The 12509-nt window shown below is 33.9% G+C and overlaps 1 protein-coding gene across 2 annotated transcripts in view; it reads left to right on the top strand.

Annotated features, from left to right (window-relative positions):
• LOC117114362 (SH2 domain-containing protein 4B-like) overlaps positions 1 to 10049 on the top strand; it is a 14896-nt gene extending 4847 nt beyond the window's left edge. For both annotated transcript variants that reach the window (XM_033258013.1, XM_033258014.1), the window contains exons 2-9: positions 258 to 557; positions 867 to 1020; positions 1711 to 2125; positions 2869 to 3043; positions 4762 to 4888; positions 6732 to 6853; positions 7788 to 8008; positions 8751 to 10049. In XM_033258013.1, coding sequence (XP_033113904.1) covers positions 389 to 557; positions 867 to 1020; positions 1711 to 2125; positions 2869 to 3043; positions 4762 to 4888; positions 6732 to 6853; positions 7788 to 8008; positions 8751 to 8843 — 1476 coding nt within the window. In that variant the 5' untranslated portion in view covers positions 258 to 388 and the 3' untranslated portion in view covers positions 8844 to 10049. The remainder of the gene's footprint in view (positions 1 to 257; positions 558 to 866; positions 1021 to 1710; positions 2126 to 2868; positions 3044 to 4761; positions 4889 to 6731; positions 6854 to 7787; positions 8009 to 8750) is intronic.
• Positions 10050 to 12509: the final 2460 nt, after the last annotated feature.

The raw sequence follows: 12509 nt of genomic DNA on the forward strand, positions 1-12509 counted from the left end.
CCGGCAGAACGAAAGAAGGAAACTCCGCTTTTCAGTCGTCTTAGGCACTCGTTTTTTGACAAACAATGACCTTTCAGAGGTCAAATTGCTGTCAAGAATATGAATTGGCTGCTTCGCAGCAATAACTATGATAGTAATATTGATGATGATGACGTTGACAATGACAGTGAGGATATTTTTTAAATACCTGTACGTATACCGGTACATGTAGCTCCTGTAATGGATCATGTTTTTTTTTTTCTTTTTCTTGTATCTAGATGTAAGCTGTATTATTTGCCATATGGAATCAATGGGAATTAGATAAACATCCTTTACTTGTGACTGTGGAAGTGATATGATATAAACTATTTAAAATTTGTTAGATTTTTGTAAAAGGAAACGTATCAAAATGTTGCAGCAGATTTTGAAAGATATGTACATAGACCCAGAGCTTCTGGCAGAGCTCTCCGAGGAACAGAAACAAATTCTGTATTTCAAAATGCGTGAGGAACAGGTACGAAGATGGAAAGAATGGAATGCTAAAGTAGAAAAACAAAAAAATATAAAGAAAAAGAATGGTAAGTATTCTTTCGACTATGGTAATATTTGTATGTTTATGAAGTCAATACAACAATTGATAATGTAATTATTATCTTCAAAATGCATAATATTTGCTTTCACAGTAAGCATAATTTCAATCATGATGATCCAGGTAGTAGCCTTAAAATTATTAAAATATCTGTTGAGGTATTTATTTTGAATTTCTAAAATTACAAAAATATATATGTAACAAATTTAAAATATGCGATAAGGATTTGCATTTTTATGACATAGTTGAATTCAGACAGATGGCTTATCTGGCGATTGACATTTTTTATTATATGCAGGAAAGAAAATTGATTTTTTACTGGCCAAGGATGGCAATCCATGGGTATGGGTTATGGGGGAGCACAAAAACGATAAAACGATCGAGGAAATCCTTCAAGAAGAAAGCTTTGAAACCGCTCGGAAAGAAGCACATAAGGAAGCTGAGTTGAAAAGGTTTGAGAAATTGCACACATTTGCATATATAAATGGAATGCATGGGTGTAGGCTCACCCCTTCATGTCAGCAAATTATTTCAACTGAATGAGTTAAAATACTAAAAATGAACATAAATTTGCTATGAAATAGATTTTTAAAATATTGACATTCCAGCATGTTTTGGCCATTATCTCTGAAACATGGTTTGCGACCAGTGAACGGTTTGGCTTTTCTTTGCCACATTTAGTGGTAGATTCAGAGAGGAAACATACTGTACTCACCTTTGCTCCTGAAAATGATAATAATAATAATAATAATAATAAATAAGTAAATAAATGTAATAAATAGTGTATATAAAATGTACAGTGCTCCTGTTATATTCATTTTATAGAAATACTTAAGGTGCTTAAGAATATAAACAGCAGAGGGTTTATAAAAATAATCTAATTAATGTCCAAGAAAAAACAATTTTATAAGCATAGAACCTAATTGAATGTTTTCTTTGTTCATTTATTGCATTGTGTAAATAAAACTGTCCCAAATTATCTATGAGAGATGGATCACCCTTGGTAGTGAGGACAAATAAATTATAATGTATATATCATATTTAAATCTAAAATTTCATTGTCAATATTAGTTACAGTTTAATATAACAATACTACTATTAATTTGTTTATTCTAAGCATTTGAAAATATCTGTTTTTCTAGACTCAAAGAAATTGCAGAAAGGAAGAAAATTGAGGAAGAGGAGAGAAGAAAACAAAAAGAATTGAAAGAGGAACGGGAGAGAATTGCAAGAGAAAAAGCTGCTTTAGAAGAAAAAGCAAGAAAAATAAAAGAACAGGAAGAAAGGCGAAGAAAAGAGGAAGAAAAAATAAAACGGGAAGAAGAGAAGCTTTTGAAAGCGAAGGAAGAAAGAGCAAGGCAAGAACGAGAGAAAGCTGTGATGGAGGAACAGAAAAGGAAGGAAGCACGGGTAAAACAAGAGAAAGAAAAACAAGAAAAACAAAAACGAGAAAAAGAGCAGCAAGATATGCTAAAGAAGCTTGAGGAGGAGAAATTACAGAAGGAAAAAAGAGCAAAAGAAATTATAGAAAAGGAAAAGCAGCTGCAATTACAAATGGTAGGTTTCTTACAGAATAGTCTCCCAGCTAACAATAGGAAACTTTCAAATTGTTCGACGAGGCGACGCTATGACTGAATCACTCATGCATGGCAGTCCTACAGGGCGTCCTACATTCTCTGCATACATAGATTTGGCCAAATTACGTCCTAGAATCCACACGACGAGCAAAACTTAATGTTCCCGCATGTGCAGAAGACTTTTAGTGACGTTTCTACGTCCTACCGTCGTCGTGCAATCGAAAGCTGCCTAGTATTACGTTATAAGAATGTCATAATAACATTACAGTTTGGTGTTAAAAATGTCATTTTGTAGAACCAAAAGTATGTTCTTATAACTTATATTTACAACGTTCACGAACGTTATCAGAACATTTGGTGTTTGCTGGGCTTAGATTACAGTAGATGTGGGTACCTGGGCCTAGGATTGCCTAAAGCAATATATTACTTGCTTTTGTCTGACAGAAGTACTGGTAAAAGAAGTTTAAACTTCAAGCATATTTGATTGACACTCTAAAAAGATCAATAACTCTAAGCCTGAAATGTCAAATTTAAAGGAATATTAGACACGAGATTTGCATTTTTCGGGAACATCTATTGCCTCAAGATCAAGAGATCTAGTTATCACATACCGGTATGTGGGTGGATCACTACACCTTTCTTCGTCTAGGTCCAAAGTTAGATGCTTAAAATGGTTAGCTTATTTCCACATAATTCAAGTAATGAAAATTATTTTTTCTCCAGGAAAGGGAAGAGAAGGAAATCAAAGACAGAGAAGTTGACAGAGAAGCTAAACAGAAAACTGAGGAAGAAAAACGAGCAGAAGAGATTTACAAAACTTTGCAGAAGAAGCGAAAACAAAGTATTCATGAGGCGGAAAAGAACAGAGAGAGGATCGAACACATTTGGAATGTTCAATGTAAGTATTGTTGGACCCTTCATTATTATTGCAGTCTTATCTAATAATATTTACGTCTTTACTTAATCCTCATCATTGTAATTAATCCTTATCATCACTATTCCAATAAAAACCTCAGTGGTCACTTTAGCATTTTAACCCACTTAGGGGAAATATGAATACACCCCCTAGCCTACGCCATGTAGAGTTCCTATTAAGGGTCACCTGAAAGTGTCCCTTGAGCCCGGGGGCTCACTCTTAAATATTTCTATACGGGGAGGTGCCGCATTTACGGGGTATATTTTCAAGGAACTGGTAGCACAAGTATGGGAAAAATACTTGCGAGGACTTTGTAGCACAAGGTTGGGAAACTGGTCTGAAATTGGTAGTTAAGTCCCTGGCCCATCCTGTGTCAAATTGCCACGATTTTCTGCATGATTTTAGCAGGAATTTCAGCTAGATTGGGTGCTAAGCTGGTAAGCCACTTGCTAAGCCTACCTTTTGTACAGCTACGAGATTGCGACCAGGCGGAACATTTTTTGCCATTAAGAACCAGTAAATATTACACCCTCTCGGGCACTATTGAGTGGCTTTTTTCCTGTCGTCTGTTAGAGTGCGATTTTGGTAAATGGTAGTTTGGAGTCCATAAGAATTAGTATGATAGGTAGCGCAAGTGTCTCATGTCTTGAAGTGGCTGCGGTACCCCCTGTTTGGTTGGTATGCAAGTGAGCTCCCCGGGCCTTGAGCCATCAGTAATGCAAAGACTTTGAGTTCTTGTTTGGATTCTAGAATGAAGTTTAGATTCTTTGTTGTTCAGAGCTTGCAGGTTGACTTCAAGTTGTCATTGTGATCGAATACTTTCTAATATCAAATTTTTATTATTGTCATTACTTACCATTATCACATCTATCAAGAGCTCCTTTGTAGTTTAATTGTTGTAATTGATGTTCATGTTTAAACAATCCAAGTTTTAGATTGATAATAAAACGATCATAAAACTAATCTATATGAAGGGAAGATTACACTTACATGGTATTAAAGTTGATTTGGCCTACAACAATAATAAATGGCCTTTGATGATTTGTTTTCTAAATAATAGTAATAATAATTCTTTATTGGTCCACATTCTAATAAAAAATCGAAAATTCAGTGCCACGTGACCCAACTTAACTACAACATAATGGACACAGCATAACTCGCCTAACTCTCAATATGAGGGTTATTCGAGGAGCCAAGCTATCAGACACCAAATAAAACCCAACGCTGGCTGGGTTTGAATCTGGGTCTCAGCACAAAATGCAGGAATAATACTGTACCTCTGAGTCAACCAGTCAGCTCAATGCTTTATTGTTTATTTTAATATAGTCATAATCTATAACTTCCTGACCAAATTCTCTGAGCGTATTCCTCAGGAAACAATTGGCTCCTCAACTTCAGTATGTCTTACAGTATCTGCCTTCTAGCATAATGGTAGTTTAATATCAAATCTGATTTTTTCAATTAATTAAAACTTAATTAAGCATATAGTACATTAGTAAAGCTGTTGGCTTATAGGCCAAGGGTTCCAAGTCTGTGGCTAATCACATACTGTAATTATGTTTTTGAAGTCTGTAAAATTAAATGTGTTCAGGAAGGGTCAGGTTAAGGTTCATGAATCTTTAAAAACTAAACCATAGGGTGGTGTGTCTTTAACTTTAAAACAAATACTTTGTGATTAACAATTTTATTCTACAAAACAGTGCGGAAATCAAGAACAGCAGACCAAGACAGACGCAGTTGGGCGCAATGGGCACGTGATGAAGTTCGAAAGTCACGTCAGTCTCGTGATTTTGATAGCTTACAGATTACCGACATAGTGGACAACACGTAAGAATTTTATAGTCATTTAGATTTTAATGTATTATGTTAAATAATGAAAAAAATATTTTGTGAGATGTTTGCTTTTAAGAAAGTCAATAGGATTGATGTTTATCCAACCAAATGTGTTATCACTAATACTCAGTACTTCCCCAATGATTTGTAGAAAAAAATGCAAGGAATTTTTGCCAGTGTATGGAATACAACTCTACTAACTACTAAAAACTAGTAGTAATGCTCAATATAGCTTTTTATGAATATAATACACTGTTTTTTGTAATATATTTATGTCATCATTTTACTACCTTGAGTATTTTCTAAAGTGGATATGTGCACTATATAAATCTTATTTATTATTATAATATAATAATAATAATAATTGTGAATTTATAAAGCACAATGTTTAGACTTCTATGCACCTTCGCAGCTGGAAGTGCGATGAATTTAGGTGATAAATAATTATAACGATTTACCTATAAATAAATAGCTACTATTAATATTATTAAACTTGATTTATTTATCATAAGTGATAATAATTTGGTTTGTTGTTTCAATTCATTTTCATTATGTGGCAAAGGATTCTATAACAATCATGACTAATAGCTCGGCTGAGGGCATTACAAGCTTTAAGATAAACAAGGCCAAAAGGCAATCCCTGAATATAATTTGATCCTAAGTACCTTTGTAGTGAACGGAATTTAACAGATTCTCAAGGGACTACATTCTTTGGCGTAGTATTTATTTGAAGTGCTTTGGTTTCTTTGTAATGCATTCCAATACATTATAACAATTGCTTTTGTAAATATTCTTGTTTTTAGTTAAGAATTGTAGTATTTCAGATTTGGTTCCATAAATCATAGATGAGGATATTTTTATAATGTGAAAACTATAAATATTAGCATTTAATTATGTCTTAATAAAAAAAACTCTTTGATTATGTAACATTATTAAATAATTTTGTAGGACGATGAATATTGAGCTGCTAAATTGCAATGACAAAGTCATTGGTTCATTTCAACGTCGTAGCATTAATAATAATAATAAAGTCTTTTATAGTTCATAATACAAGACAGTGGCCTCTATGCTCTTTACATGAACAAAAAGAAACATAACCATGAAATATCCTAATACTACAAAGAAAACTAATAACGAAAACGGCATAAAAGGCAGAAGAATCATTTCCACTGTTATGTCCTCCATTCACAATAATGTTGTTGTGGTTGCTGTTTCTAATATTATTATTACTATTAGTTAGTATTATTGATTTGTATTAATTATTATTATTATTATTTGTTGTTATTATATTATTGTTATTATTATTTGACATGGATGTTTATTTTTGGTATTGTTTTGCTGTTGTTACTCATGGCTTTGGCAAATACCATGTCTTGCAATCAATTAACAATGAAAATCAACTTGACTGCCTAAGTCTCATAAGCCACTTTTTGTCAAGCATCAAAGTGTGTAAATGCCAAAAGGCTTACTAGCTGAAGCATTATCAAATACTCCTCCAATGAGCTAAGTTGCGTACCATAAGTGTCTGATTCAATGACAAGGATAATGTGGAACACTTAATCTGAAGCCCTTGACATGATTTGCTATATAAGACTGTTATATGCCGATTCGTAGTTTGAAGTGTGCATGCCCGTATCCAAGGTCAATTGGCATAAACGTATGTTGTGTGTATGTCAATTGACCTTGATACGGGCATGCGCAGTTCAAACTACCAATTAGCTTATTTGTAGAGGCCTATGGTTGATTGAAATTATAATTTCAATAAATTATGAGTTACCGGTACTCATGGTTAAGTGTGATAAATTTATATAAACAGAATTTTATTTTGTATCTCCAGAAAAGGTCGTGGTCCAAAACCAAAGAACAGGCATGAGGTAATCGAGTGGTACAAGGAAGTTGAGTTACCAAAGAAGGCTGGCTTTGACCTCATCACAAATAGGCCAGATACATGGATGCATGGTAGGTGATAACGAACCATATGTGACAAAGACAAGCCAAACCAGTCACTCGTCGGAAAAATTAATTCTTAGTTATTAATAAAGGGTGTAATAGTAAAATGAGAGTTATAAAATGGTGAAAGAATCATTTAAATCCGACACTTCGTTGTGAAGTTACAGGAGTTTAAACATACAGCAGTTTAAAGAACATTATTTAAGAAATCAGCCTTTAAAGTTTACGATTTCAGGCATTTCTTAGGCAGAAACTATCACCAAATCGTTATTTTAACATTGAAAATGAGGACAATAACAGCATAGCATGATGTATATATATATAAAGGTTAGTTTAGTGCAATAAAATAGATTTCCAAAATTTTGACATTCCAGCATGTTTTGGCCATTATCTCTAAAACAGGTTTTGCGACGAGTGACTGGTTTGGCTTGTCTTTGCCACATATTGATTAACAATGAGAGAAGCTTAGCTCAGTCAGCTAAATTGGTGGTAGCCACTGTGTGTCCATTACACCATTAAGATCTTTGGTCGCTAGTTCAGTTCTATCTGCTGCTCACCTTGTGATCCTAATGGGAGAGTTCAAATAGAAGTTTCAATACCATCTTTTAGATGAGACATTAAATAGTCCAGTGTGTGATATGGCCAAACAAAGCACTTTACATTTAACAAAAAAAAAGTAGGGATGTCACCTGGTGTACTCTCTTATTTACCACCAGAAGGCCCCCTCCCCTCCCCAGAATATCTTCTGGGTTTTGTGGTTTATTCTTCATGAATCTAACACCAATGATATTCAATCCAGTTGATTTGATTTAACATTGATCCTGTGAAATAGATTAAATTGTTTAACGTATGGCATTATTCCATCCTGTACTGTAATATGTAAAAAACATTGAATTGAATAAGATATATAAATAAATAAATATTTGCTTTGCCCATTTGCTAGGCATACTGTCCAGGAACGAAACAGAAGTAATACTAGAGGACAAAGAGCCTGGCACATTCCTGGTGAGGCTAAGCGAGAGGATCTGGGGTTATACTCTCTCTTTCAAGGACAAGGAGAGGATCAAACATTTCCTCATTGACGCATCTCTCTCGGGTTATCAGTTTTTCGGTACTGATCAGGTTATTCATAAAAAATTGAAAGATTTGGTTGAATTTCATAAAGTAAGTATTTTAGGGCGTTTTTCTGCTGTATAACGCCAAAAACACATGTTTTTTATAAACGGTTAAATTCATTCTGAATGCGTTTCTAGTGAAAAATGCAACTAAATAAAACACAGTAATGCGAGCATTGGCAGGTGCTGGGCGGAGATTAAATGACGGTCACCAATGGAAGTTGAAGCTGACCTTACTTTTTGCGAGCTACAGCGCATGCTGCGAAAGAAGTAAACAACACACCACAAAAGTATGAAAAAGGTATGGTATGATCTTCAAGCATGTCCTCCTATTGGTTTAATTTTTTTTCTTTGCCCCGAATTTTCCGCGGACGAGCGATCGGTTTTTTAATAACCGTTTAAAAACACATGTTTTTTTGCTCAGCAGAAACAGGCCCTAAGTTTGTATAAGAAATCTGTTAGTGAAAGATTTGATGTTCTGTCCCATTGCACTAATAAAACTTCATAATTTGTATATACTGTACTATACTGAACTTACTGTACTATACTACAGTATACTTTACTATGCTTTGCATACCCTTAATTGACTGGTAATCAATTTATTTAAGAATTTTATTACTAAAACCTGGTGTGAACTCAATTATTTTGACCTGTGTAGCATTTCAAATTGATACTCTATATTTTACTATATATGGTATTTAAATTTAGCTTCTGTAGATGCTTCAAATTGAAATTCGGTAAAACACATCACTTTTTCTTCACTAGGCAAATCATTTATCATTGCTTTCCAGATGCAACCAATCTCACAGCTAGGCAAGGAAGTTTTAAAGGAACCACAAGGTCAAACGTCTAATACACCTGATTATGATATACTACTTTCTTGAGGTAAATGAAGATTTGGGGGGAAAAGCTACCTTCAGTTGGGCATGCATACGGTAGAGATGAACCAGGTGATCTGGATCAAATCTAGTCTGGATTAGAACCGATATTGATGTGATCTGCAGATAAGATCCTATATCCTTTTTACACTGCCAAGTTCAGAATAAACACATGTTAATTCCGTAGTGTTACTGCATGCATTTCCATTTACATAAAAAAAAAAATTGCGGGGTTCATCTTGAGTCTACACCCATTTTTCTCCGGCAACAAACACAGGTTCAAATACTGCTCTCACTTTGTCTTTCAATGGTGATCATCACATCGTTCAAGTTGCTTGAGTCGTGATGGAGCTGCTATTATTGTCAGTATTGGAAGCAATGTATCTGCAGATTTTTTTTTTTGAATGCGAATTAAATCAACAATTTTGCCTAGTCTATATCGAAAGGCAAGAGGTTGAAAAGTGTCTTGACATAGCCCGTTGACAGCAAAGTTTACTGTAGGCCTACCTGATCATAGCTGTGGTAGACGCCAGGTAAGGCATATAATCTGGAATTAAATTTGGTGTTGTTAACACTGGCGAATCTGGTTTGTACCCGCATACTGCACCTCGAACCCGGAATGTTTGGCAACCCAAGCCCCTTTTTTTGCCGTTTACACTTACCAAACTCCGGAGTTTTTAGTTCGGGTATTGGAAAATCCCGGGTTGAGTCCAGAGTTTTGCTTGCAGTGTAAAAGGGGTAATATATTGATAGGATCTTGGAAAGATTAGATCAAACGCACAACCGTGTGGATTAAGGTCAATATAAACTTCTAGATTAATCGTGTATTGGATGTTGAAATCTTTGACAAGATCTCAAAATGAGAATCTGCAAAAGGGGGTTACCTTTGTGTTAACAAACAGAGTGACAGTGGGACAGTATGAAAGGCATATAGGAATTACACCTTACTTCCTAATATTAAGTACAACAAAACCAAGTACTTAGCATACAGTAGCAGTAAGTTAAAAAATATAATATTAAAATAGAATTTGTATAATTTTTTTCTTTCTAAGTAAAGGTAAGTAAAATAAGATCAGCAGCTTTCTAATTTCAAGGCAAAGTTTAAAATTGTTAATCTTATTTTGGTGCATTATTAATTTTATAGCCATTCCTCATACTTTTCTGATTATGGATTGCATTTATGGTGCAGTGGGTTATAAGTTTAGAGCTGAGTGTTTGGTTAATTGGTATGGTTCCTGCCTCTTGCACGCCAGGGCCCGGGTTCGATAACCGGCTCTGTGTCGAGTATTGAATTCGGGTCTTTTATAATAACAAAAAACGCTGAGCTCCTCGAATAAACCTCTCAAGAGAGTTAGGCGTGTTAAGGACCATGTTTGTATCCGTTTGGTGTTTATTTAAGGCATTAATTTATAAGTTAGCACCGGACCTGCTTACAGGCATTGCCTTCTTGGTTTTGGTAATGTACCGTAAGTGGTGGAATGAATAAAGTTATTAAATTATTATTTCCCTCTTTTAATAGCAACTGTTGGTTGCCAGAATATTGTTATAATTAGATTCCATTCCTGTCAGATCTCCTAAAACATTCCTAATTGAGAGGTATATTTTCTTGTCCCTATCCCATTTCTTGTCCTCTGTTCTGGCATATTCCACCATACATTCCAACCCTCATGAAGAAGAAATGTTGGAAAGGTCCAGAATATCCCTATACTAGGTCTACCAAGTTATCTGGGTGCTAAATGTCTGGAAATTTCATTCCATCTATTTTTGAAAGAGTATAAACCAAAATTGTATATCCAAAATACTTAAATAATAGAAAAGATATTTTCATGAAAAAGCCAGAAAAAAAAATTTCAAAATCAGTAGACTTGATTTAAAAATCCCTAATATTGGGAACATTCCTACAATATTGAGCTTTCATAGAAATAGCAAATAATAATATTCCTATATTATTGATTCTAAAAATATATGATTATCAAATTATTTTGTTACATTTTTAAGCATCAAGCTACAGTATTTGTTTTTCAGTTTTACAGTTGTAAAATCAATTTCATGTTTCAAAACACGGTGCTGAAAGACTGAAATTTTAGTAACAAATGTAAAGTGTGGTGTAGTTTATTTTATATAGTGTTATTGAGCTTTCATAGAAATAGCAAATAATAATATTCCTATATTATTGATTCTAGAAATATATGATTATCAAATTATTTTTTTACATTTTTAAGTATTAATCTATCAAGCTACAGAATTTGTTTTCCAGTTTTACAATTGTAAAATCAGTTTTATGTTTCAAAACATGGTACTGAAAGACTGAAATTTAAGTAGCAAGTGTATAGTGTGGTGTAGTTTATTTTATATAGTAATTTATGACATTTAATCAAGTTGAAATATGCTGTGCAAATCACTTGTGTCCTTGGGCAAGGTACTTTATCTACGGTTGCCTCTCTCCACCCAAGAGTACAAGTGGGTTCCAACACAACTGCACTGAAATATTATGGAACAATAATATAATTTAATTTAATAATTTAATAATTTAATTTGGTGATCCATATGTGTTTGATCCAATGACTGGGGTAGTAATGTGAAGTGCTTAGATGTTTTGTGCATGAAGCGCTATATAAGATCGACGTGTTATTATTATTATAAAAACAAATTTAGTTCTTTGTTCATAGGTTAATTTTCTACATGGGGAAGTTTTACATTTAATTTGTAAGGGTAAAGATATCTTTTAATGGACCATTTTATGCTGCCTAATAACACCAATGGTATGTAGCAAAGACATCCAAACCAGTCACTGGTCGCAAAAATATATTTTTAGTTTTTAATATAGGTTTAAACAGTAAAATGAGAGCTATAAAACGGTCATAGAATCATTTAAATCCGACATTTACATATGAAGTTACAAGCGTTCAAACATACAGCTGTTTAATGAACAGTATTTGAGAAATTAGCCTTTAAAGTGTATGATTTTGGGCATTTCTCAGGCAGAAGCCATCACCAAATCGTTAGCAGTTGTGTTTCAACATTGGAAAAGGAAAAAATAACAGCATAGCCTGATGTATAGATATATAAAGGTTAGTTTAGAGTCACAAGAATAGATTGATACAATTTTGACATTCCAGCATGTTTTGGCCATTATCTCTGAAATATGATTTGCGACGAGTGACAGGTTTGGCTTGTCTTTGCCACATATTAAGAATAGTAATTATAGTATAAACGTTTTATTTCATCACCTCAATTATCAAGGTTGCTTAAGCGAAGGCATTATTTTTAACACATCATGTACAATAATTGGACTTATTTGGCAATTTAACCTTAGAGAGAATAGCTGATAGCCTGAGTAGGGTATGGTCCCTGTGTGTCATACAACTGCATCTAATTAACTATGCTACAATATGAACAAAAAGTTGCATATAATTATACAATATATTTCATTAGGTATGGTTTTGTAAGTTTCTGATGCATTTGGTATTTCTTTTTTTAAACCATATTTATAGAGGGTGACCCTTCCAGCATATCTTAAGGTTGGCTGATATTTCAGAGCTTTTATCAGTGAAGTCTCTTCATGAGGCTTAGGGAGTGGAGTTTTTTTTTCAGGCGTGAGAAAATGTCCTGCTGTTAAATTAATTGCACCCACAACAATGGGATTAGAAGACTATTCATGTCCAATCCTGA

This window comes from Anneissia japonica, unplaced genomic scaffold, assembly GCF_011630105.1.
Source record: "Anneissia japonica isolate Jap-2015-1 unplaced genomic scaffold, ASM1163010v1 scaffold1231_len1163931_cov198, whole genome shotgun sequence".
NCBI lineage: Eukaryota > Metazoa > Echinodermata > Crinoidea > Comatulida > Comatulidae > Anneissia > Anneissia japonica.